This window comes from Podarcis melisellensis, assembly GCF_964234715.1.
Source record: "Podarcis melisellensis genome assembly, chromosome: 16".
Taxonomy (NCBI): domain Eukaryota; kingdom Metazoa; phylum Chordata; class Lepidosauria; order Squamata; family Lacertidae; genus Podarcis; species Podarcis melisellensis.
The window spans coordinates 232052-258934 of record NC_138533.1 but is presented as its reverse complement, the minus strand read 5'-3'; the positions used below and the strand labels follow the sequence as shown (position 1 = coordinate 258934).

The following is a 26883-nucleotide window of genomic DNA, read 5'->3' as shown; positions in this document are numbered from 1 at the left end:
GGCAAAATGATCAAGTGTTAGATAAATGCCACAAACAGGAGAAGCCTCTTTCCCCTTGATAGGCCCTTGGGAACTGGCTGCTTTTCAAGGAGGGGCTTTTAAAAAACACTGCACTGTTTTTATTATTATGTTTATCATTTCTCTTTTAGTAGATGTGCTTTTTAATTCAACGGCAGCTTAATTATTTGTTAGTGATGATCTTTTCTATGTTTTCAGTTTTTTGTGTTTTATCTGTCTTTTTCTGAATTTCTGCGTAAGCCGCCATGTGTTGCAGTCCTGGGAAAAAGCAGGCTAATAATAATAATAATAATAATAATAATAATAATAATAATAATAATAGAAATTCCTTGTGGCTGTCTGTTCACCATAGCCTGACCATTGTATCTCCTTTGTTTTAAAAATCATTCTCAGCCTGGCCCCGGTACAGGATCATTGGAGCCTCTGATTCTGGACAATACAACCTGGAGATCACGGATGCCGAGCTCTCGGACGATGCCCTCTACGAGTGCCAGGCCACAGAAGCCGCGCTTCGCTCCCGGCGCGCCAAGCTGACAGTCCTCAGTAAGTGCTGCTCTGGCATTTCTCCTCGTCCGTCCATTCCCCCCCCCCCCCCCCCCGCCATCCCTTTGGGGAATAACTGAAGACTAGAACTCGGGACGCCTCTTAGAGAAGTTCTAAACTGTGCTGCACGCGCATCTCTAGCTGTTCCTGCAACAACCTGGATTCTGTCCTGACTCCTCCAACATCTCCCTTCGCTGGAACCCCCGTTGGGGTCTAGTATTATGAGGGAGGGAGGGAGGGAGGGAGGGAGGGAGGGAGGGAGGGAGGGAGGGAGGGAGGGAGGGGGGAACCTCTGTCCACTTACACAACCAGACAATCTTGGACCCCGCTATCATGGCACCTCCCCTCCCTCTCCCCCCCCCCTCTCTCTCTCTCTCTCTCTCTATATATATATATATAATGTTGTTGTTATTTGTTCACAATCACATCATAGCAAGTAATAACAAATTGAATTTCCCGCTTCTCCCCCCTCTCCCCCATGACTTCCCTCAACTTCCCCTTCTGGTTTTTTATATATGAGCTTGACCTGCTTACAATACTATATTTCAGTATTATACCCTTAAATTAAATGTTGCTATATTCTCACCATTATGACCTCATTTTTATAGCTTCTATGTTTATATTGTTAATTGAAAGCGTTTACTTGAACCCTGCTAGTGAGTCCATTTCTTTACTTTGATTCCATAGATGCAGCATAAACGGTTCCCAATCTTCTTTAAAATCTCTTTGTCTCTGAGTTTGTTCATTTGGCTTCACCATTTCAGCATAGTCCATCAGTTCTCTTGCCATTGTTCTTTGGTTGGTATTTCGTCACTTTTCCATCTTTGGGCTAGTAAAATCCTAGCCACTGTTGTCACATACGTGAACAGTTTTTCCTTCTCTTTTGGCAGATCTTGACCTGAAATGGCTAGCAAAAAGCCTTCTGGTCTTTTGAGAGCCAGTGTGGTGTAGTGGTTCAGAGCGGTAATCTCGCAATCTGGGGAACCGGGTTCGCTTCCCCGCTCCTCCACCTGCAGCTGCTGGGTGACCTTGGGCCAGTCCCACTTCTCTGAAGTCTCTCAGCCCCACTCACCCCACAGAGTGTTTGTTGTGGGGGCGGAAGGGAAAGGAGAATGTGAACCGCTTTGAGACCCCTTAAGGGGAGTGAAATGTGGGATATCAAGTCCAAACTCCTCTTCTTCTTAACAAAAGTTATCTTAAACATTCTTTTCAATTCATTGTAAATCATTTCCCAATATTTTTTTATTCTTATTTTACCATTCCACTACATATGAAAGAACGTTCCTTCTTTTCCTTTGGCCCCTCTTCTTCTCAAAGCTGCTCCAGGCTCCGGCCCTCTTCTGGAAACCTCATTTCTTCTGGTGCTACAGATAACAATGGCGACTCAGCTGTGCTTCCTGCATTGCGGGGGGGGGGTGGACTAGATGGCTGCCGGGGTCCCTTCCAACTCTCCGATTCTGTGATTCCCCAAGGAAACCTCCCAAGGGACACCTGTCCCTCCTTCTGGGAGCTCATGAAGACAAAGTGGGGGCCCTGACTCTCCTGGTTTTTTTGGGGGGGGAGATTGGGGTCAGACTGACCGCAGCTGTGGTGATGGTGGGGGCCGAAATAACCTCCTAGCAAAAATTCCCTCTCTCCATTTTTGCTTTTCCTTTCTAATGCAGTTGCAGGGTGGGGGAGAGGAGGGAGCAGGCAGGCGGAAGGAGTACGGATTCCCCCCCCCCTGAAGTTTTCCACAGGGTCTAACATTCCTCTGCAGCTTTTATGAAGCAAGTGGGGGAGAACACAAATTTACAGCCCCCCACGGCAAGTGTAACTCATGCTGGCCATGAATATATATTAAGGCATTAAGAGCGGAGGGGGAATGGGGGGGGCAGAGGCGCGATCAATGGGACGAAACGGCCTGATCCTGCAGGGGGAGGGGGAGGGGGGAGTCGTAGTTGGAGCAGCTTTGGGGATCCAGGACCGAGAGGAAGGGAGTGCTGTCAAAGACGGAGAGGGGCTTTGGTGGCCATTTTCAAATATCTGGGGGGCTGCCCCATAGAAACTGCAGCAATCTTGTTTCCGGAGAGCAAGATCGAAACCGACTGATTCAGTTTTCGAGGGCGGAGATCCCGACCGAACATTCAGAAGGGGAAAGGAGACGGGCTTTTGCCAGCCCCCAATCCACATCAGGGAGCTGCGGTTGTTTGGGGACGGGGGGGGGGCAGACTCTCCCTCCCCACCCCATTTGCACCCATGGCGTCCTTCCCTGCCCAAACCCCACTTGTGGCCATGAGCATGGATCTCTGGGTGTCTCTAGGGGCCTGCCCCAGCTGCTGACCCCAAACGTCCGGCTGTCAGACGCATGGAGGAGACGCGCCAGTAGGAATATCAATGGCCGAGGCAGGACGCCCTCCCCACCCCAGTGGCCTGGCCTGAGTCAGTCAGGGGAAGGTCGGCCAGAACAGAAATCGTGGAGCTGGAAGGGAACCCAAGGGTCATCTAGACCAACCCCCGGCAGTGCTCAATAATCCTTGGCCTCAAGCAAAGGAGAGTTGCCGCCTTCCCAGGGTGTCTGGTCTCCTGCCCAATGGCCCTTGGCTCAGCATCTCCTTACTGGTCATTCCACTGGTTCAGGTCGTGCTCCTTCTGTCCGGAGCAGCAGGAAACAGACTTGCTCCATCTTCCCTGTGACAGCCCTTCGGGTATTTGAAGACGGCTCTCATATCTCCTCCTCTTTTCCAGGCTCAACATCCCCAACTCCCTCGGCCATTCCTCACAGGGCTGGGCTTCCAGCCCCTTGGTCATCTCAGTCCCCCTCCTCTGCCCATCTTCCAGCTTGCCCATCTCCTTCTCAAATTGTGGTGCCCAGAACTAGACACAGTGCAGTGGTACCTCGGTTTACGACCAGTCCAGTTTACGAATTTTTCGGTTTGCGAACTCCGCAAACCCAGAAATAGTGTCCCAGTTTGCGAACTTCACCTCGGTCTACGACCGGAATCCGAACAGTGGAAGGGAAGCCTCCTTGGGGAAAGTGCACCTCAGTTTACAACCGGTTTCAGTTTGCAACCGGACTTCCGGAACGGATTAAGGTCATAAACTGAGGTACCACTGTCTTCCAGGTGGGGTCTGGCTGAGGCAGCATAGAGTGGTATTATTAGTTCCCTTGATCTGGACACTAGACTTCTCTTCCTGCAGCCTAGAATAGTATTCGCCTTTTTTGCTGCTGCATCACACTGTTGGCTCCCGTTGAGCTTGTCTTCTGCTCCTTTTCACCTGTACATTTTGGCTGCAATTGCTTTGTGATTAGTTGCAAGCCAAGAGGGGGAGGGAAGCCTCCCCAAATCTCTTTCCTAATCAAACGCCCCTTGCCTCCCTCTCCAGCTGACCCCCCTCATTGCTTCATAATTAACAACCGCCAACGAGACGCCCCATTTTCTCCCCTCCTTCATCTTCATTTCTTCCTCTGAACAAGGCCTTTTTTTAGCAGGTTGTTGCTCCTATTATTATTTTTAATTAAAAGGGTGATCATAAATCAATAATGGACCCCTGTCTATATCTAAGGAAAATGAATCCATCAAAAAAAGAAAAGGGGGGGAGAGCCTGTCTCTTTATCTTCCTGAGTGACAATCAGGCTGTCAACTCGGTCTTGGTTTTTCTTTCCCAAAAAAGAGAGGAAAACCGTGAGGGACCCTCTGTTTCCCTGTCACTGAAGCAGCATCAATATTTCAGAATTGTGCAGCCTGGATTCTTTTATTATTTGAGGGGAGGTGGAATCCTGCAAAGTCGTGGCGTGTTTTGAAGAGCTCCTGCTCTCCACCCAGCTAGCTTGCGCGGAGCAATTTTAAAACAAGACCACTCAGGAGAGAACAAGGAGGGAGAGCCCAGCCTTCCGAAATCTCCACAGGTAGCAGACAGAGTTCCTTTCTGCCTTGCGGAAAGAGCTCATCACAAAGAGGGAGAGAGATATATATATTTCATCAGAGAGGAGCGGAGCGGAGGCAGCTGCTTCTTAAATCCCCCCTGTGGAACTGAACAGAAGAAGAGTAGAATCACAGAATCAAAGAATCGCAGAATTATAGCGTTGGAAGGGACCCCATGGGGTCATTTAGTCCAACGCCCACAATCTTTCACCCCATAGAAAGCAGAGGGGGCTAAGCAGGGCTGGAAGCGGTTGGAGGATGGATGGCGGCTAACAGATTGAGGTTGAATCCTGACAAGACAGAAGTACTGTTTTTGGGGGACAGGAGGCGGGCAGGTGTGGAGGACTCCCTGGTCCTGAGTGGGGTCACTGTGCCCCTGAAGGACCAGGTGCGCAGCCTGGGAGTCATTTTGGACTCACAGCTGTCCATGGAGGCACAGGTCAAATCTGTATCCAGGGCAGCTGTTTACCAGCTCCATCTGGTACGTAGGCTGAGACCCTATCTGCCTGCAGACTGTCTCGCCAGAGTGGTGCATGCTCTGGTTATCTCCCGCTTGGACTACTGCAATGCACTCTACGTGGGGCTACCTTTGAAGGTGACCCGGAAACTACAACTAATCCAGAATGCGGCAGCTAGACTGGTGACTGGGAGCGGCTGCCGAAACCACATAACACCGATCTTGAAAGACCTACATTTGGCTCCCAGTATGTTTCCGAGCACAATTCCAAGTGTTGGTGCTGACCTTGAAAGCCCTAAACAGCCTCGGTCCAGTATACCTGAAGGAGCATCTCCACCCCCATCGTTCTGCCCAGACACTGAGGTCCAGCGCCGAGGGCCTTCTGGCGGTTCCCTCACTCCGAGAGGCCAAGTTACAGGGAACCAGGCAGAGGGCCTTCTCGGTAGTGGCACCCGCCCTGTGGAACGCCCTCCCACCAGATGTCAAAGAGAAAAATAACTACCAGACTTTTAGAAGACATCTGAAGGCAGCCCTGTTCAGGGAAGTTTTTAATATGTGACATTTCAGTGTATCTTTCATCTTTGTTGGAAGCCGCCCAGAGTGGCTGGGGAGACCCAACCAGATGGGCGGGGTACAAATAATAAATTATTATTATTATTATTATTACTTCCGGAGGTTGGGGAGGGAACACCTATGACTTCCAACTCCTGACATCCTTGACCATCGGCCAGGCTGCCTTCTGGGAGTTCAGCCACACCTGGAGAACCTCTAATGGCTTCCTGGCCTGGGGAGCCAAGTGTGTCCTAAGGCGGGGGCAGCATGTTGGGGTTCAAAGGGATGGCTGACCCTCTTTGCATCTCCCTCCGCAGTTCCTCCCGAGGACCCCGTGATCGACGGAGCCCCTGAGATCCTGCTGCGGGCTGGGACCCCGCACAACCTCACGTGCCGGGCGCGCAACGCCAAGCCAGCCGCCACCATCGTCTGGTTCCGCGATGGGGTGCAGCAGTTGGAAGCAGCCACAACCACGGTAGGGACGGGGGGGCCTGCTCCGGATCCGGCAGGCGGGGCAGGGTGACAAAGGAGGCGCCTCCTTAGTTGCAGCACAGCAACTTTTGCATGCATCTCAGACCCCTGAGATGATGTGATATTGCAGCCGGAGACCATTCTGCATGCATTCAGTTGCAGCATAGCTGTGGATTTGCGGGTCGTTTTGGATCCAGAAGAGGGGGGTCTTTGAAGTTATATTATGAAGCCTCCTGTATTTGCTGGATCCGGGAATGGATAAAATTGAAAAAGCTGTGGGAAATCCTTGCAGGAGTTCCAGGGGAGCCTAAACTCCCAGGACAGGGTGTCGCAGGTTTTCTGGCTTTGCGGAGAGTTTTGTGACGTCGTTTAGTCTTGCCTCAGTTTGCACATGAGTAGAACCTGCTGGATCAGGCACATAGCCCTTCTAGCCCAGCATCATCTTCTCACGCTGGCCAAGCAGATGTTCCCCATGGGAAATCGACAAGCAGGATTTGAGTTCAAGGCAGTGGCGTAGCGTGGGTTGTCAGCACCCGGGGCAAGGCAAGTAATTTGCGCCCCTTAACCCGTGGATTTGCGCCCCCTAACCCTACCCCCACATGTTGCGCCCGGTGCGGCCGGCCCCCCCTGCACCCCCCACACTACGCCACTGGTTCAAGGAGTCCTGTCCTCTTCTGCGGTTCCAGCGTTGTTGCTTCTGACAGTAGAGAGCAGAGCAAAGCCGGGGTGGCTAGGGGCCCTCTCCTCCTCCATGAATTTGCCCAGTCCTCTTCTAAAGCCATCCAGGTTGGTGGCCATCACTGCCTCCTCCTGTGGCAGGGAGCTCCACAGCTTAATGCTGAGCTGCGTGGACGTTCTTGCGCCTGCCCTGAATCTCCCAACGGCCAATTTCATTGGATGCCCAAGAGTTCTAGCATTATGGCAGAGGGAGAAAAACATTTCTCCGTCTCCTTTCTCCAAGCCAGGCAGAGTTTTGCAAACTTGTCTCTTCTTCCTCGCCTTTTCACTTAATTGAAAAGTGCCACACGCTGCATTTGAGCAGGGAGTTCTGGCTGCCTTCTCAACCCCGCTGTCTCCTCTATCCAAACCTGGAGCAGAAGATGGGACTCTGCACCTTCTGGTTCACCAGAGGGAACCCAGCCCCCCCCCCCCACGTCAGGAGGGGGCCTGATTCTGGCTTGGCTCTTGGAACGGAGAACAGAAGGAAAGGACCCAGGAGTTCCAGCTCCTTCCAAGGAGCTTTTCTCGCCCCCCCCCACCCCCACCCCATTTTTCTTTCTTTTGTGAGTGGAGGGAAAAGAGGAATTAATGGGAGAGAAGGAGCTATCTCTGGCTGCCAGCCACCTTGGCTGTGCTCTGCCTCCATCTTTAATTGTGTTTTTAAGTTGTATTTTAATCAATTGTTTTTATATCTGGTGTTAGCCACCCTGAGCCCGGTCTTGGCTGGGGAGGGCAGGGTATAAATAAAATTTATTTTCATTATCATTATTATTATAATATGGGCTTCCCATTGGGGCACCTGATTTGCCACCCTGAGCCAGGATTTTGGGCCTTGCCTGTTTCTCCCCAAGCGGCAACATGGGCTGCGTCACCCCTGGCCGGGTCCACCAGCCTCTTCCATGTTCTTAGATGCTGCCATTGTGCCCAGCTCTTGCGGCATCCGGCTGAGCCCTGCAAAAAAAGGATTCTGAACTAGATGAGCCCCCCTTGGCCGGATCCAGCAGCCAGGCTCTTCTTCTGTTTCTATGGAACCTCCAGCTCCAGAGGCACTCTATCGAGAGTCTGAGCGGCATGCAGCCATTGTGAGAAGAGGAGGCTGAGCTAGATGGGCCATGGGCCTGATCCAGCAGGGCTTTTCTTGCATCCTTATGACTTAGAAGGAGCCTGGCTGCATTGTGCACGGACCGCCGCTTCCAAATTAAGTATGGAGCCGAACCAAGTTCCTGTTTCGTTCTGCCTGTGCCCATTAAAGGCCCAACGAGGTTGTCGGAATTAATGTTATCGCCCCATAAATGTCTGGGGGGATTAATGAGCGGGAACGGCTTGGCTCAGGAGCCGGCGCAGGGAGGGGGCCATCAGCGAGGAAGTTCCAGTGCTGGTGACTGGGGGGGGGATGGAGATGGGATTCATAATGGAGAAGGGAGAGGAAAACTCCACAGAGCAGAGAGAGGAGTTTCCTGGCGGGGAAAAGAGGGACGGAAGAGAACGCCACAATTGGATATGGGGAAGGGCTGGAGCTCAGTGGCAGAACACCTGCTTGGCATGCAGAAGGCCACAGAATCAAGCCCCACCGGCAGCATCTCCAGGTTGGACTGGACAAAGACACGCACCCTAGCTGCTGCCAGTCAGTGTGGGCAACACTGAGCTGGATGGGCAGAAGAATCTGACTCTGTCTAAGGCAACTTCCTTTGTTCTCATTTAGATCATCCCTTGATTCGGAACCACAAGGACTGGAATCGAAAGTTTATTTTTAGAGGGCTGGAATCATTATTGTTCCTGTTTTTATTATGCATTTGTTTTTATCTTGTGTTTTTATGCTGCCCTGAGGTCTTCAGATGAAGAGCAGCATGCAAACGTAATAGATAATAGTAATAATATCGTGTTATCGTAAAACTGTAGAGTTGGAAAAGGGACCCCCAGAGTAATCTAGTCTAACCCCTGCGATGCAGGAGTCGCAGCTAAGGAATTCTTGCCAGAGCTCTCACCATCAGAAAGTTCTTCCTGATGTTCAGTCAGAATCTCTTCCCTGTTGATCCGGATCCTGCCCTCCAGAGCAGGAGAAAACCAGCTGCCTTCTTCTCCCCCCCCCCAGTCGGCCCTTCCCCACACGGCCGTCTCCTTCTCTCGCCCCTCCAGGAAGTCTTGCCGGACGGGAAGCGAGAATCCACGCTCAGCCAGCTCCTCATCAACCCCACCGACCAGGACATCGGCCGCATCTACATCTGCCGCTGCGCCAACGACGCCATCCCGGCGGGCAAGGAGACCTCCATCAAGCTCAACGTTCACCGTGAGTGGAGGGCGGCCTCGTTCTCAGTGCCCCCAGATATGCCAAGGGGGTACCTGAGGATGCCATGGGGCGCTGGCACCCTCTTGGAGGGCTCATCGGAGAAAAGCAAAGTCAGTGGCCTCCCTGGAAGCAGACCCAAGGAAATGAATAGGCCCCGTTTGCCCATCAATGCCAGTGGGTCTCCTTGGAGCAGAAAGCCGTTGGACGCAACTCAAAAGTTGGTTGTGCTGGTGGCAGAGGCTGGCAAAAGGGGGGTGAATAGTTATGGTAGTTATCTGTATGTTGTGGGTGTTTTGTATCATGTCATATGATACATGTGTTTAAAATCAATTAATGTTTTTTAATTATTGCTCTTCACACACCCACACCCCGCTCAATGTTTTTAGCTGTTTCGATCTTATCTGCGAGCCACCTTGCGTCCCTGCCAAGGAAAAAGGCAGGATATAAAACAATATTATAATACAGTCAAACCTCGGATCCCGAATGCCTCCATTTTCGAACGTTTTGGCTCCCGAACGCTGAAAATCAGGAAGTAAATGCTCCGGTTTTTGAATGTTTTTCAGAAGCTAAACATCCAACCTGGCTTTATGTTCAGCAACCAAGGTTTGACTGTAGTAATAGTAATAACAATAAATTATTATTAATAATCATATGCTGTAGACCCATGGGACTTATTTTGTTTTCCCATCCTGAGGAGAGGTTGTTTTTCATTTCAGCCAGGTAGAGGAATCTCAGAAACAGATTGAAGGAGTGCTCTTCTCGAATGACTTTTACTTCTGGCAATTGGCCAGGAAGGGGTTTTCCCTGCTTTGCAGGCAAATGGTGTTGCTCCGCCATCCCCTCAGGCCCTTTCTTCCTTCTGCCCGGCAGACCCCCCCACGGTGACGCTGTCCATTCAGCCCCAGACGGTGCAGGAAGGAGAGCGAGTCACCTTCACCTGCGTGGCCACCGCCAACCCAGAGATCAAAGGCTACCGGTGAGTTGGGGTGAAGGTGGGGAGACCGCAGGATCAGGCCAAAGGGGGCCCCCCCTGTAGCTTCTGGCAACTGCTCTTCAGAAGCATCGCTGTCCCCAACTGTGCAGGGCAGAGCACTGCCACGGTGGCTTCTAGCCATCAATTTCCCTCTCCTCCTCCATGTACTGGCCCAGTCCTCTTTTTATAGCCAGCCAGGTTGGTGCCCATCATTTAACTATGCCCTAGGTGAAGAAAGATTTCTCCCTCCCGAATCTTCCAACACCCAGCTTCATTGGACGCCCACAGTGTCCATTTTATCCACTGCCCCTTGTGGCAGGGAGTTCCACAGTCTAACCCTGGGATCCAGCTCCTAGGAGGAGGGTGGAAGAGGGGGTTTCAGAAGCCTCCCTGCTTCTTCTGATGCCACTTTCTCCGCACCCGCCCCCAGGTGGGCCAAAGGCGGCATCATCATCGAAGACGCCAAGGAGAGCAGGTACGAGACGCAGGTGGACTACACCTTTTTCACGGAGCCCGTCTCGTGCGAAGTGCACAACGACGTGGGGAGCACCAACGTCAGCACCCTGGTGGACGTGCATTGTGAGTGTGGCTGGGGGGAAGGGGGGCGAGGAGGTGACCTGGAAGGGCTCACCTGGAGATCCTGGCCAGAGGCAAAATGGGAAGAAGGCACAGGGGCAAATGTCCCCTTGGTACAGACTCACAGGCAAGCGAGAGGCAGGAACAGGGTTTGGGGAGCATCTCCAGCCAGGGAGGGGGTGGCCTGGGAGAGGGGCGTGGCATGGGAAGGGTCCCTAATGCAGGAAAGAGAGGCCAGCCCATCTTGAGCCCTGTGACCAAGTAGGTCACGGTTTGACTTCCTGGAGGAGCGGCATTCGGTCAGATCCTGGCCAGATCCATTTACCAGCCAGCCAGTCCTTCTGTGTTCTGCTGCCCACGATGTCTGCCTTAATACACACACATTTTAGATGTAAGTTTGGCTGTCACAGGTTCAGGAGAGAGAGAGAGAGAGAGAGAGAGAGAGAGAGAGAGAGAGAGAGAGAGAGAGAGAGAGAGAGAAGAGCCCTGCCACCGGATCAGGCCCAAAGGGGGTCCCGGCTAACCTGGCGTCCTGTTCTCGCAGGGGCCAGCCAGGTGCCCCAACGGGAATCCCAGAAGCAGAACAGGCAGCAAAAGCCCTCTGCAGTTGCCTCGCCTGGTATTCCGAGGTCGACTGCCCCTGGCCATGGAGGTTCTGCTACACAAGAGACTTCTTTATGGAGACAGGACCCAAGGCCCACCTGGTCCGGTCTTCTGAGAGAGATGGGGGCAGATCTCCTGACGCTCCCGTTCTCTCCCCAGTTGCCCCTCGCATCGTGGTGGAGCCCAAGCCCACGACCACCAACATCAGCCTGGACGTGACGCTCACCTGCGTGTGGGCAGGAAATCCTCCCCTCACCCTCACCTGGACCAAGAAGGAATCCAACATGGTCGGTACCGTTCTCTTCCCTCTCCTCCTGACCCCAACCTACTCTCTGGCCCCGGGTGCCCCTGCCTTGGTGTTGGGGGGGGGGGTGTCCTGGCCTTGACAGGGGAGCAAATTAGGCCGGCCATTCCCATTCCCAGATTGCTCAGAGAGAAACAGGCTTGTGCCTCCAGGACCAGAATGTTTATTTGCTGGGTTATAAATGAGGGAACTGCCTGCGTTTCATCTGCTGTTTGTATTGATCCGTTTGCGTGTGTGTGTGTGTGTGCTTTTGCAGCGAGTGAATTTGCTTTTGCAGTGTTTCTGCGGTGGTGATTTGTTGGATATTTTAAACAAATCCCTTCTACTTACTTCTTTTCTTCTCTTTTTTCTAAAAAAGGTATATTACATACACACTTTTTTGGAGTTGTTCTCTAATAGAAATATTCTGGATCTCCGTTCAGGCTAAAATCTCTGATATATTAGGATATCGTATACCGTTGGGACCGAAAACAATTCTGCTTAGTTTTCTAGCAGACGCTATTCCAAAAAATGGTCAAGAAATAGTGTTTTACCTTATGACTACTGCTAGGATTATAAGAACATTGTTTCGTGGAAGCATATCTCCTACAAGATCTCAGTGGATTGAGAACATTTGGCCCACAGTAACTATGATTAAGCTTATTACAAAAGAACACATATAAAACAGCCTAGCAGACTGATGGGGGGAAATGTATTTTTGGCAATGCTTTGGAACAACAAGTTAAATGATAATAATATTCAACCTTATGCTGCTTTCAACCTGCTGAACAGTATTGCTTTATGATCTTTTATCTTGGGTTTCTTATGCTTATTAAAGAAATGGTTTTTCTAAAATAAAATCCATGCAAGGGGGCCAACAATATAGACCAGTAAATAGATAAAATGGACAGGGTGAGATCCAGCTAATGAGTCTTGTCTGGGACCACTTCGGCTTGTATTGTGGAACATCTCTCCTCCTCCTCCTGTGCCCCAAAATCGTTGCAATTCTACGTGCGGAAGTTGCCCCCTGGTCATCTGACCCTTTTTAATAGTCTTTCTCTCCTAGAAAAGATTGCAGAAGGTACCCTGTTTAAAGTTTAAAAATCACGCATGACTTTTGCTTGGTATACAGAAGCATATTTACATGGATTTATACATGAGACTGACTAATATTTACAGACTGATTCTAAGGCACAGAGCAGCATAAAAACAACACCTGCTGCTCTCACAGTTAAAGGTCCCTCTCTCACTGAAAACACTGCTGCCCGTGGTTGTGGCATCGAGGGATCCTGGGCTACAGCCGTAACCCTTTGCCTGGTATTTGGGGTGCACCATTTGCACAGGGACGCGGGTGGAGCTATGGGTTAAACCACAGAGCCTAGGACTTGCCGATCAGAAGGTCGGCAGTTCGAATCCCAGTGACAGGGTGAGCTCCTGTTGCTCTGTCCCAGTTCCTGCCAGCCTAGCAGTTCGAAAGCACATCAAAGTGCAAGTAGATAAATAGGTACTGGTCCAGCAGGAAGGTAAACGGCGTTTCCGTGCGCTGCTCTGGTTCGCCAGAAGCAGCTTAGTCCTGCTGGCCACATGACCCGGAAGCTGCACGCCGGCTCCCTCGGCCAACAAAGCGAGATGAGTCCAAACAAACCCCAGAGTCATCCACGACTGGACCTAATGGTCAGGGGTCCCTTTACCTTTACTATCTGCACAGGTGGAGCCCTTAAATCAGGGGTTGGCAAAGTTTTTGTGGCTTGGGCCAGTTCATGGTTCCGCAGACGCCGCGGTGTGCTGGAGTGTGCGCACGCATGAGCAAATGCTATTTCTGGTGCGGAGGAGGCGTGCGCAGCTTCCCATTGGCTGCAGGAGCTTCCTGCAGCCAATGGGAAGCCGGCCAGCATTGCAGAAGGCGGTCTCCGTTCTGCTCCCTGCCGGTTTACAGCAGCACACGGAAGCTGACCCAGTGGGCGGTGGGGGTCCATGGGTTGGTTAAATGACCCCCATGGGCCGCTTGTGGCCCATGAGCCTTATGTTGCCCCCCCTGCCCTAAATCAACACGATGGGTGAGGAGGAGGAAGGCCGTTCTACCTGCCAAGCCAGAATGCTTTCGCTGACTAAATGTTTCACCGTAGCGCATCACCAAATTCCTTTCATGGTTTAGTATATATTTCAAGTCCAGATAACCTTGATCATCCATAGCAGGCCATTGCCATTACTGTTTTAAGGCTGTTTTAGCATCCCTGCGTAGGCTATGGGGATCAAATAGACACACCAGCGGCTGTGGAGTTTCCAGATGTTGTTGGGATCCAGGTCCCCTCAGCCCCGACCTTCAGGGCTATCTGTCCAGGGTGGTGGGGGTTGGAGTCTGGCCACGTCTGAAGGGCAACCAATGTCCCCCTCGCCACCCCTGGGCTGCAGTGTTGTTGAGGTCTGTGGAGCTTCACGCAAGCGATAGAGAGAGGAAGACCAAGACCAAGACAGAGAAGACAGAAGAAAGGTTGTGGGGAAGGGAAGACCAAGACATCCAGACAACGCTCTGCTAGTTTGGCTTCAGGGGAAGGGCTAGAGGTCTGCTGGAAAAGGGGAGAGGGAGACGGTCGCCTCCTTGCAGCTCCAGGCCTCGTGCGGTCGCAGGATCCCTCCTTCCTCTCTCCCTCACGCTTGCACCCCGCTTGCATCCTCAGGTGCTGAGCAACAGCAACCAGCTGTACCTCAAGTCCGTCACGCAGGCGGACTCCGGGCTGTACGTCTGCAAGGCCATCGTGCCGCGGATCGGGGTTGGCGAGAGAGAAGTCGCCCTCATCGTCAACGGTGAGTGAGGCCGCGAAGCGCAGAGGCAGCCGCTTCACCTGTTGGACTACAAGCCTGGTGTCTGCTGAGACAGAGGGGGGGGTTCCTTCCAACTCTGCAGTTCTGCTGGCGGTCCTGAGGGTCACCTGTGCTCTGCCATAGCGCTTGTTCATTTCAAAGAGGCTGGCACAAGGGAGGGGGGTCCCTCATTGGATTGTGCCCTGCACTGCCCTACACACGTTTCAAGAATCTGGGTTCCCTGCAGGGTCTGTTAGCAGTGGGAGCCGATCTAAGGATTTGGAATCGTAATCTCTTCCTAATGTCACCAAGCAAAATTTCCTAATCCTTCTCATTAGCGGAGCCTGTTGTTTGAGCTGATTGGGGTCTCCTGCTTTCCTTGGAAAGACGGGTCAGAGCAGAGGGTCGTTGGGGAAACTGAGGCTGGAAAAAGGAGCGCCGCCGGTGGAGCCCTGTGGGAAAGCTGCTTCCTTATTCAGTGCATCATCCATGGAACTCCCTGCCACAGGAGGCCAGGATGACCACCAGCTTAGATGGCTTTAAAAGAGGATTAGGCAAATTGATGGAGGAGGAGAGGGCTATCAGGGATGGCAGCCACGACGGCTTCGCTTGGCCTCCACAGTCGGAGGCAGCAATGCTTCTGAACGCTCATTCCTGGAAACCACAGACGGGGAGGAGGCTCTGTGTTCGAAACCTGCCTTTGGGTTTCCCACTGAGGCACCTGGTGGGCCACTGATGGGGGACCAGGAGGACCTGAACCCAAGAGCAGCAATTCTTCCCACTTGTGATTCTCAGCAGCTGCTGTTACTCAGAGGCCTCCCAGCAGCGGAGGGAGCACACAGCTGCTCTGGCCAGTCGCCCTCCCTAACCCTCTCCTCCTCCATGAATTTATCTTATCCTCCTTTGAAGCCATCCAGGTTGGTGGCCATGGCTGCCTCCTGTGGCAGGGAGTTCCACAGTTTAACTCTGTGCTGCGTGAGGAAGTCCTTCCTTTTGTCTGACATTCCCCTTGCCAGATGCCCGTGGGTCTATGAACCTCCCCCATGTCTCTCCTTCCTGGCCTTCTCTCTAGACGAAGAGGCTCAAGTGCTCTTCCGCAAGAGACACTTTGGGGACTAACTTCTCCCATCAGCCTCTGCCAGCTTGGCCCTTCATGGGAGCCGGGGGCCACAACAGCTGGGGGTGCACCGGCTCAAAAGGGGTGGGGGCAGAGGAAGTGTTGCTTTCATTCAGCTGCTTGCTGGCTTTCTCCCCCCAACTAAAGGCCAGACCTTTTCTGCCCTCAAACATCTTCTTCCTCCCTTTTTCTCTAGGTCCCCCCATCATCTCCAGCGAGTCGGTCCAATACGCCGTGCGTGGGGACCAGGGCAAGGTGGAATGCTTCATCGGAAGCACCCCTCTCCCTGACCGGATGGTGAGGCCCTCTTGGCAGTTGGGCGGATCAGTGCAGTGGGCAAAATCGAGAGCTCAGTGGGCGGAGCTGGAGGCTCTGGATCTCGGGGTTGAGCCCCCCATTGGGCAAAAGATCCCTGCATCGCAAGGGGGTGGGCTGGATGACCCCTGGGGGCCCCTTCCAACCCTGCCATCCTATGATTCTCTAAGGCTTGGAGCTGGAAGGAGAAGTTTTTGGAGGCGGGCACCCTGGAGCGCTACACCGTGGAGAGGAGCAACACCGGGAACGGCGTCCTCTCCACCTTGACCATCAACAACGTGATGGAGAGCGACTTCCAGACCCACTACAACTGCACGGCCTGGAACGGCTTCGGGTCTCGGACGGCCATCATTCAGCTGGAGGAGAAAGGTCAGGGGGGCAGAATCGTTAGTCAACTAAAACCACGTGTGCACAATTCTGGCCTCAGCAGAAATGCTTTCAGAAGTTGCCCCGATGAGCGCTGTTGAAGGCAGCTGCCTGCTGTCAAGAGGCGGGGAGTTCCACAGGGTGGGTGCTGGCACACGGAAAGAGGGAGTCCTTGCCAGTGCAGGACAGGGATTGCGTGACCCCCGTAATGTGCCAGTAAAAGGCAGGCAAATCACAGCAGCAGCAACACCTGGGAGGCTGGCTCTGTCTGGGCAGCATGTCCTCTTCAAGCGAGAGGTAGAAATGAAGAAGAAGAATCTTTCTTTGCATCAGCCACTGACCATAGCAATAAAATAAAATGTACCGAAGAGAGACGTAAAAACGTCACTATACAAAATACATTGTGGAGGTTTATATTCATAGGCGCCGACTCCATGGGGCCTGAGGGGGCCCGAGCCCCCTCAAAAATTCGTTTGGGGGGCTCTGCCCCCCCAATAATTTAAGAAAAATATTAGTTATATTATGCTTTGTAAAATCACAAAATTATGTTGGTATTTTTTATTTTCCTTGTTTGACGATAGTTACCTTTTAAAATACATTCAGTAATGAGTTAAAACAAAGCCACTCCCGATCTAGAGAGGGGGTGGGGTTGCGGGCTCTCGACCCATCAACAATCTCGCGTCAGCCCCCCCCCCCAGAAGCGGGGATTCCCCCTAGCTCATTAATATTCACCGCCCACGGCGGCAGCCAATTGGCTGCCGCAAAGGGCAGGCCCTCACAGGTTCACTTAAGGTCGGGGCAGCCCGGGGCTCGCCCCTTTCGTTCCCCCAGCAGCAGCGGTTTGGAGGTCTTGCCCCCCCCCCAATATTTTTTATAAGTCGGTATGGGCCCCCGCCCCCCCCAATATTTTTTATAAGTCGGCGCCCCTGTTTATATCAAGAATCAAATAAAGATCTTATTCTAATTGTCCCTGCTAAATTTTTTAGAAGTGAAGCACCCAAGTTCTAGGGTTGCCATATTTCACAGAGTAAAAACCAGGAGACCCCCAAATTTTCCTGGTGTTGTTTTTTACCAAGATGCCAAAAAAACCTGCGGTTTTTCGATTGACTTGTCTAACGTCCAGGCCAAAGAGTCCCCTTTTGGGAATTTCCTCCGGACGTCAATTCTGCCTTTGAAATCCCAGTCATGTCTGGGAAATTCAGGACGTGTGGCGGCCCTAAAGTTTTCTGCCCTTGACAGAACCACCTTTAAAAGGGGGTTGGACAAATTCATGCAGGAGACGGCTGTCCGGGGCTCCTGGCCCCACTCTGGCCCCACAGTCTTCTGAATGCCAGTGGCTGGAAAATACAGAGTTCCTGCTCTTGAGTTTCAATTCCCGCAGGCATCTAGCTGGTCACCGTGAGAACAGGGAGGCTGGACGAGATGGACCCCCTTTGGCCTGATCCTTAGGCCCTTCCTGTGTTCTTCAAGTTCAATTAAAATGAAGGAGGAGTTGGGGGGCAGATCTTTCAGCCCCTGTGCTTGAAGATGGGGGAGAAAGAGAGAGACCTTTCCCCACCCTCCTGCCTCTGTCCCTTTGCAGAAGTTCTGCCCGTGGGAATCATCGCTGGTGCCACCATCGGAGCTGGCATCCTGGTCATCTTCTGCTTCGTGGCCCTGGCCTGCTTCCTGTACAGACGACGCAAAGGAAGTGAGTGGGGAGCCCTGGCAGGTGGAGAGACTGCAGCAGGAACCAGGAGTGCTGGGGCAAATTCACTGGGGAGGGAGTTCCACAGGTGTCTGGGAGCAGCCACCACCGAGAAGGCCCTGCCTCTCCTGGGTTCCCGCGAAGCAGGCCTGGGAGGGTGGCCGGACCGAGAAAGGGGCCCCCCTGAAGATCTCAGAGCCTGGGCAGGTTTATATGGGAGGATACGGTCTGAACGCAGGCTGGGCCTAAGCTGTAAAGGGCTTTATAGGTCACAACCAGCAGCTGCAATTCCTGCATTGCAGGGGCTTGCAGTTCTACAATTCTATGATCTGGTGGTGGGCACAGATATTGTCAGGAGCTCAGCCTACACTCGAGTAGGACCCTGTATTCATTCAACTTGTTTTTATTATTGGTTGTTAGCCGCCCTGAGCCCTGCCTTGGCTGGAGAGGGCAGGGTATAAATAAAAAATATTATTATTATTAGAGACACATGCCCGACTGGCATGTTCCCTCCCTCCTGGTCGATCGTTCGGGAGCTTCAAAATCTTTCTTCAGCCCGAACAGCACAGCAACCGATGCCAACCGACATCGGCACACTTAGGGATCCGCAGAGTTTGCGTAGTTGTGTAACAGACCTCAGCAACTCAGCATTTTGGCTAATCTACTTTATTTACATATAAACACACACGGAGCACTGCAACGTGGCTCCCTCTCTCTCCAGCATCAGACAGCAAAGAGAAAAAGAACAAGGGACAATAGTCCCACTTCACGGAACACAGGAACACAAACATCCTGTCTCCGTCACTTCCCACATATACCGTATACTGTCGTGTGAAAGACAACAATCCCATGACTGCAGTCACCGAGGAGGAATTCTAACAGATATCCCCCACCTTTACCCTGAAAAAGAATTGCAACAGGCCTTAAAATAATGGCAGCTATAATTATTTATGTATGCCACTACTGCAGCCCGTGTTTTGCTAGCCCAAAAATGGAAAACGAGTGAGGTCCCAACCAAAGTAGAGTGGCAACTGAAACTGATGGAATATGCACAGCTTGCAGATTTAACATATAGATTAAGAGAACGAGAAGAACATACATTTAAAGAAGACTGGGAAATGTTTACTGATTATTTGGGTGAAAATTGTGTACATTTAAAAACACTGGTAACATTAAGATAAATTCAACAGTGTAAACCACGGAAAGGGAAGACGGGAAGTCACTGATTTTGTCTAAATGAATATCTTGAAATGTAAATTAGGAAAATTTAATAAAAACTATATATATATTTAAAAACCACAGCAGCTAATTGAGCTCTCTCTCCCCCACCCAGGCCGCAAGGACGTGACGTTGCGCAAGCTGGACATCAAGGTGGAGACAGTCAACCGGGAGCCTCTGACGCTGCACACGGACCGCGAGGGGGACACGGCCAGCGTCTCCACGGCAACACGCATCATGAAAGCCATCTACTCGGTGAGGTGCCCTTTCCCGTCTGTGGGCTGTTGCCTCGAAAGCTCGTAGGAGGGGTGGGGTGTGAGCTCCAGGGAGCCGGAGGAAAGGCTGGTTTGCGGCTAGGAGGGACGGAGAGAGTCCTCTGTCCACCTGCCCACCGAGGTCCCTGACGTTCTCTTTCCGTCACCCCAGCCGTTCAAAGACGACGTGGATCTCAAGCAAGACCTGCGCTGCGACACCATCGATACTCGGGAAGAATATGAGCTGAAGGTAAGATGAGCCTGGGAGACAGAGAATCAAGAAGCAGTTGCATAGGAACAGGCTGTAAGAAGAGGCAAAGTGAGCCCATCTAACCCAGCCTCCTGCCCACACAGTACCAGCCAGATGCCCCCAATGGGAAGCCCTCTCCTCTCCTGCGGTTCCCACCAACTGGCGTCACTCAGGTGGCCAGCAGCCATGACTAGCCCTCTCCTCCTCCTTGAATTTATCTCACCAGCTGGATAGCGCTGCTGGTTAGAGCCTGGCAGTGACAGTGCCAAGGTTGCAGATTCGATCCCTGCATGGGGTTGGACTAGATGACCCTCAGGGTTCCTTCCAGCTCTGCAATTCTATGATCTTCTCCTGAAGCCATCCAGGTCGGTGACCATCCCTGGCAAGAGAGGTTAAAAGAGGGAACGGAACTGAGATTTGAGGGCATATCATGAGGCTTCCTGCCTCTGCTGGCTTTGGAAATGGATAACATTAGAAAATGTGGGTGTTTCAGATTTGGAAGGTCATGATAACAGACTGGGTTAGCATGCATATCTGTGGTATGAAAAGGTAAAAGTCCATAAAGGATTTTTAACCCACTCGGTAAGGAAATCGATCTATGGTGTATGGGAGAAATATAAATATTTTATAGATAAGTAGAGAACGTTAAGATATGCATTGAAAAAGGGCTATTAGTGGACGGAGGGGAAGAAGAAAATCTGAGAATTTGTAGGATTCTTTATGTTTTGATTATATTATTTGTGTGAATGTAAACTAAACTGTAAAATGAATAAAATAAAAGAAAGAGGGAGTGGGGAGGTGGGTGCCCGACTAGGGATTTCAGTCACGTGCCAACCACGACGCCCTCCAACCACTGCACGGCGCTGCCTCCCAGTCAGTTCCTTGGCTTGACTCTCCCTGCTCTCCCCTCTTTCTTTTCCAGGACCCGACTAACGGCTACTACAACGTCCGCGCCCACGAGGACCGCCCGTCTTCGCGCACGGTGCTCTACGGCGATTACCGCAACCCCGGCCCTTCCCGCTACGAGGCGCGGCCCTCCTCCTGCCTCTCCCACTCCAGTGGCTACGCCCAGCTCAGCACCTACAGCCGGGGACCGGCCTCGGAGTACAGCGCTGAGCCCGTCCCGGGCCCCACCGCGGGCGCCTCCACGGCCGAGACGGCCAGCCAGCTCTCCTACGAGAACTACGGGGGCCACGGGGCCTTCCCCCCCAGCGCTGGCTACGCCACCTACCGCCTGGGCTACACCCAGCCCCCTCCGCCCGCCCTGGACCGAGCCCCCTATGACACCTACGACCCCCTGGGCAAATACACCACAGCCACCCGCTTCTCCTACACCTCCCCGGACTACGGGCATCGATTCCAGCAGCGGATGCAGACTCACGTCTGAAAGCGGCCGGGACTGGGGAGGGCAGGCGGAAGGTACCTCACGACTCCCCCTGATATTCAGGGGCTCTTCCCCGCCCCCCGAAACCCTTCGCCCCCCCCTGCAGGCTGGACTCGCAGACCTCCCCCCGACCTCAGACGAGGGCGATACCCGGGGGTCCGTCTTTCAAAATCCCCGAGCTTCCTTCCGCCGTTTCTCAGAAATATTTTTCTTCCTCCTCGCATGAAACACTGCTGTGATGGGGGGGGCTTTTCCGATTCATGGGGGGCTGCAAGGGTGTCGAGCGAAAAAGGGGGGCATCTTGTGAGACTGGACCCTCCTCTCTGCCTAAGGCAGCGCCTTCGTCTCGCGGTGGACACCTGCAAGGAGGTGGAAGGTTGGAAATGACCAAACCAGTGGGGGGGGGCGGGGGGCAGTGTGGCTGTGCTGGTGTTTGGCTTGGCCCCAAACAAGGATCTGGGGGTACGCAGGGAGCCGTGTGTTGCAGTCGGAGGGGGGTTCTCATCCTAATGAGTGCAAGACAGAGAGAGGCTGATTTCTGTGTCATGTGGACTAGCGACTAGATTACCAAATGGGGTCCCCACCCCTTCTTCTGTTCTGCGCTTGGTGCAACGACACCTCCTCTGTCAGAGCAGGTGGAAACACCCTTCTTTGTCACAGAGAGGCATGCAAATTGGGCCTCTCTGGCGGCACATGCTTTCACATCTCCCCACAGCAATGGAGACCCACCTCCCTTGGGGTGCGAGCTGATCAAGGTCGGGGGCTAATGTTTCACCCACCCGAAAACATCAAGAGAGCCTTGTCCCGCCCGCCTTGAGGCCGTGACCGAGCTCCTTGCAGAATTTCATAGATTTGCAGAATTGTAAGGTTGAAAGGGCCCCCAAGGATCATCTAGTCCACCCCCCGCTGCCATGAGGGAGTCGATTTGGTACGCCAAAGGATCCTGCCTGGGGTCCTCTGCCTCTTCACCCTCACCACCAGATTCAGAGGGCCTGGAGGAGAGAATGGGCTGAGCTCACCTGCTTCCAAGACCTTATCCCTCCTCCCCCCCACTGTTGGAGGGGATGGGTGCTGGGGGCTCTTATGGGAGAAACCACCCGAGGGAAAAGGCCCAGGAGCTCTCCTGGGTCCCATCCCTGTGACCTCTGGCTGTCTTGCTCAAACACCCCCTCCCACCTGGCTTCCATTCTCTCCAGGCTCATTTCCTGGCCATGAGGACCAGCAGCTTAAGAGGTTTAGGTAGAGAAATCAGAACACCAGCCAAGACTCTCAGGAAGCTGAAGTCCACGGAGGGTGGAGACCCAAGGCTGGGAGTCTCTCTTCCCACCTCGCCCCTGCGAGGGCAGGACACATCCCTGAATCGTTCCCTGGAGGAGGGGGCTCTTTTGGGGACTGCCCCCCCCCTCGACCACCCCCTGCTCCTGCTCCTTGCCAGCCACACTCTTTCTCCCTTGCACTTTTAAGGGGGGAAACAGATTCTCTGGCTGTGGGCGGTTGGAGGGTTTTTAAACTTTGGGGTGGAGGGAGAGGCGTGCCAAGAGATGGGGCAGCTCAAGGGTCCCGGCTGGAAGGCACCGTGAGGGTCATCTAGTCCAACCCCCTGCATTCCAGGAATCCCTGCTCAGGCCTCCCTGATGGGCCCCCCACCTCCGCTTAAACACCTCCAAGGAAGGAGCGTCCATCCCAGGGAACCCTTTCCTGTCTCCAGCAGATGCCGTCTCCCTACTTTGTGCATTCCAAAAAGGGGGCTCTGCCTCCCCTTTCTTTGCCACCCAAAGAATCCACCTGCCTCCCGCCCTTGGCTTCTTCCTCCCACCCCTTGACCGCCAATCTTCTGCACTTCCAACACAGACGGTTGGGTTAAACTGATTTCTCTCTTAATGCCGTTTATTTTCGACATTTGTGCGTCTTCCCCTCCCCCTTCTCTTCCATCTTCTTCTCCTCTTCAAGGAAACCCACTTTTTAAATTTTTGTGCCTTAAAAACTCTGAGCTTGATTTGACCACTAAGAACAGCCTTAGGCATCCTTTGGGACGACACCCCTGCCAGCTCCGAGATGGTACGGCCGTGTGGCGCTGGGGCTGATGGGAGTTGGAGTCCCACGGCGTCCGGAGGGCCCCACATTGGGGAGGCTGACCTAAAGCATTGAGCAGAGTCTCCACCAGTGGAGTCTGGGGTGGGGGAGGCAGGGGGTGGTAGACCCAAAGGTCCAGATGGGGGGCTTCTCCATCCAGCAGTTTTGCAGGAAGCAAAGAGCTTTGGCTTCTTGCGTGTTCCAAGCACCCCACAATTTTATCCTCCCTTTTTGCTCTCCCCTCCCCCCTTCTGGGCATGCTTCAACTCTCAGGTGAGCAAACGGGGCTAAGAGATGCACAACTGGACTCCCGGCAGACCTACAAAGTGAGATTCTCACTTACCCCTGCCTTTGCATGCTACATTTCCAGCTGCAAGCTGAAAACGGAGGGGGGGGTTGGCAGCAGGTGTCCTCTGCACGTGACCTTGAAGCCCCTGGGCATAAGAATGTGCCCACACAGAGCACCATCTTGTGGTTGCCTCCAGCAACTGCAACTCTGCCTGGTCAGAGAGCAGAAGGAGGCAGTGGGCGTTCAGGCACCCTTCACCTGCCAAGGTTCGATTCCTGCTCTTGGATTTGTCATTATCGCTTTTTCCTCCTCGGCGGGTCTCTCATCAGGCAACATATTTGATTTACAAGGTCCCTTAGGCTGCTTTTTCAAGTGGTATTTTCAATGTATTTTCTCCTCTCTTTTTTGTAAGGAAAAGGAGCTGCCTGACCCATGAGCCTTGAGCTCCCTTCCCTTCGAGGAAGCAGCTCGGTTGGTGCAATACTGCATGTGGCCACAGTGAGGTGCTCACCCACCCCTTTGAATGAAGTCTCTTTGTGATGGGTATTTACACACATTCACACCCTTTTTTGCTCCAGGAGAAGCTTAGATGAATTGCAAAAAATGGAGAGATCTTTGAGGACAGAAGGGAAATGTCTCCTTCCAAAACCTCTTCCTCTCTCACTTCCTGATCTTAGACTCCAGTCCCCCTGGTCCCCCTCTCTCTCAATCATAGAGCCATAGACTCACATCATGGTAGAGTTGCAATGCCAGAATCACAGCTGAGGACCATCCAACAACCTCTGCTTAAAATCCTCCAGCGAAGGAGAGGCCACCACCTTCCAAGGTGGCAAATGGCTCTTACTGTCAGAAAATTATTCCTAATTTTTAGTCAAAATCATCTTTCTTGTCATTGAAATCCATTGGTTGTGGTCCTGCCCTCTGGAGTACCAGCAACCATGCTTGCTCCACCTTCCATGGGGCAGCCCTCCAGACACTGGAAGAGGGCTCTCATATCACCCCTCAGTCCTATCTTCTCCAGGCTAAGCAGACCCAACTCCATCAACCGTTCCTCACAAGGCTGAGTTTCCAGAGCCTGATCCTCTCAGTCTCCCTCCTGTGCCCGTCTTCCAGCTTGTCCATATCCTCCTTAAACTGAGGTGCCCAGAACTGGGCCCAGGACTCCAGGTGGGGTCTGACCAAGGCAGAACAGAACAGGACTATTCCTTCCCTAGATCTGGTGTTGCACCCTAAGACCCCCTAGATCCTTTTCACACAGGCACCGGATCTCTCCACTGAGTAGGCAGAACCGCAAAATGTGGGGAGCGCTATCTCCATAGCTCAGCATCATTTGCTGCCCAAGAGCACAAGACCCCCCTCCCTTGAGACAGTCGGGAAATTCAGCAATAATCACTCCAAAGCCTTTGAGCGGGGATGCGCTCTGAGGTCAGAGCTGACAGCACTGGTTGTTCCATGTGGGATTCCCCCAGCCAGGCTGCGTTTGGGTACGCGGGGAGAATGTGTGTGTGTGCGTCTGGGCGGGGGGAGTTACTATGTCTTCCCCCCCCAGCTCATTTCTGTGTTAATTCCCCCCCCCCCGCTGGAGACATATATCTGTGAATCTTTTTCACTCGTCCCTCTCCCTCTACACCAACCTTCCTTTTTTAAAAAAATGGTTTTTTTCTCATTCTTAAAAAAAATATTATGTACTATATTTTTAGTCTTAAACACAATATATTATATATATTTAATTTTTTATATATATAAAGTTAAATGTTAAAAAAAGTTCAGCTGGAGACCTCTGTGATCATTTCAGGGAGGGTGGGGGGCAGCATGTCGCATTTCTCTTATTTATTGCTTTTCAGTCCCAGCTTCCCTCCTCCAAGGAACTCAAGGTGCTGCATATAGTTCTTCCCCTGCCAGGTGGGTGAGGCTGATAGCCAGAGACTGGCCTCCAAGGCTGCACCCAGTGAGCTTCATGGCCGAGTGAGGATTCGAACCCAGATCCCTTCCAAGTCCTAGTCCAACAAGCTAGCCCCAATGCTACGAGTTGCAGGGGGGGGGGTTTCCTTCGGGAATCCAGTTCCAGGCCAGGATCTGGAATGGATTCCTCAGCCTGGGCGAAGTGCTTTCCCAGCCTGTTGCAAGGCTGAACCCCAGCACTCTGGATCCAAGGAGCCATGGGTGGATCCAATGTAATCTTGCAGCTGCTGAGTCTAGGGGGGGAGGGGGGCTCCCAGATGCTCTCCACAGGTCCTGGCATTGTGGACCCCTGATGCGTCTTGTGGCAGCAGCCATGGAAGAGAAGTTCATTGCTAACCAGCTTGATTCACCAGATCTTACAGGAGGACTGGTTGGCGCAGGTGACTGAGAATGCACCTGTCCAAATCTTGCAATGCAGTTTCAGTGAAACGCACATGCATATTTTTTAAAGCGTTCTTTTTTTATTGCTTTTTTACAAAAATAGCACTGCATTACACTACCCTCTTTCCTTTCTTCGATCATCAACAAGGAACGAAAATGTCCAAATTCAGAGCGGAGATGCCTATCAAAGGCTCCTAGCCAGGATGGCTTGGCTCTTCCTTGTCAGCTGGAGGGGAGAGGAATTGTTGAGCTCAGATCCTGTTTGCAGGTCTTCTATAAGGGGCATCTGGTTGGCCTGATCCAGCAACAAGGCTCTCCATCTGTTCCGATGGAGCCTCCAGGTCCAGAAGCAGTCTATCTTGATTTCTAGGTTCTTAAGGGCATTTGGCCTCTGTGAGAAGAGGAGGCTGGATGGACCTTCCGCAGAGCAGATCTTACAAGCCGGCGAGGCTTCATGATTTCATCTGCGTGCAGAGGCAAGTTTGCCTGCCCGGCTTTTATTACCCAAGAGCCCAGTAATTTGCTTCCCTGCTCTCGGGACCCTCGAATGGGCTCCGTGGATGGGCAGCGGCGAGGGAGAGGGAAGAGGGAAGGTGCGCCGCGGAGAGGCCGAAGGGGGCAGATAAATAGAAGCTGATGGGGATGAGGGGCGTGATGGGATGCTTCAGAAAGGAGCCTTAAGGCAGGGAGGGAGGAAGCGAGCGAAAGGGGGGCTCCCGGCAAGGGATGGAGAGAGAGGACCCTTGAAGGAGAAAAGGAAAAGGAGAGAGAGAGAGAGAGAGAGAGAGAGAGAGAGAGAGAGAGAGAGAGAGAGAGAGAGAGAGAGAGAGAGAGAGAGAGAGAGAGAGAGAGAGAGAGAGAGAGAGAGAGAAGCTTATTGGCAAACAAGGAGGAGATAGAAGGATGCGCAGAGGCTCCGACGGATGGATCGTGGAGCTGAGGATATTTATATCAGGCCTTTGGAAGACAAATGGACCAAATGACTTTTTATTTCATCGCAAAGGATGGCGACGAGAAGAGAATTAATGGAGGGAGGGAAAGAGGCGGCGGAGGCCTCGCGACCAGGGAAACACAGGCGGAAAAGCCGGAGGCAAAGGGTAGGAAAGCCTGGGGTCCCCCTGGTGTGGCTGGACTCTCAACTCCCATCCGCATCATCCCTGACAGCTCCTCATGGGGGCTGCTGGGAGCTTCTCAAGGGCGCCACGTTGGCAACCTCTGGTCTTAATCAGCCCCGATGTTTGTGGGCAAAAGCCAGGCTGGGGTGCGCTCAATGGATAGGCCATGGGGCTTTGTGGAAACGGAGGGGTTGCTGCCTCAGAGGCGCTTGGAAGAGGACTAGATGAATGAAATGGAGACCTCCAAGAGGACTGGAAGGATGGAAGTGGCTCTTCGTGTGT

At 52.7% G+C, this 26883-nt stretch overlaps 1 protein-coding gene across 1 annotated transcript in view; it reads left to right on the top strand.

Annotated features, from left to right (window-relative positions):
* KIRREL1 (kirre like nephrin family adhesion molecule 1) overlaps positions 1 to 24075 on the top strand; it is a 103816-nt gene extending 79741 nt beyond the window's left edge. Inside the window, exons 3-15 of the mRNA XM_081891451.1 lie at positions 412 to 561; positions 5793 to 5950; positions 8803 to 8953; positions 9824 to 9929; positions 10357 to 10505; positions 11265 to 11392; positions 14067 to 14193; positions 15504 to 15604; positions 15793 to 15991; positions 17571 to 17678; positions 19009 to 19148; positions 19320 to 19397; positions 20320 to 24075. Coding sequence (XP_081747577.1) covers positions 412 to 561; positions 5793 to 5950; positions 8803 to 8953; positions 9824 to 9929; positions 10357 to 10505; positions 11265 to 11392; positions 14067 to 14193; positions 15504 to 15604; positions 15793 to 15991; positions 17571 to 17678; positions 19009 to 19148; positions 19320 to 19397; positions 20320 to 20784 — 2060 coding nt within the window. The 3' untranslated portion in view covers positions 20785 to 24075. The remainder of the gene's footprint in view (positions 1 to 411; positions 562 to 5792; positions 5951 to 8802; positions 8954 to 9823; positions 9930 to 10356; positions 10506 to 11264; positions 11393 to 14066; positions 14194 to 15503; positions 15605 to 15792; positions 15992 to 17570; positions 17679 to 19008; positions 19149 to 19319; positions 19398 to 20319) is intronic.
* Positions 24076 to 26883: the final 2808 nt, after the last annotated feature.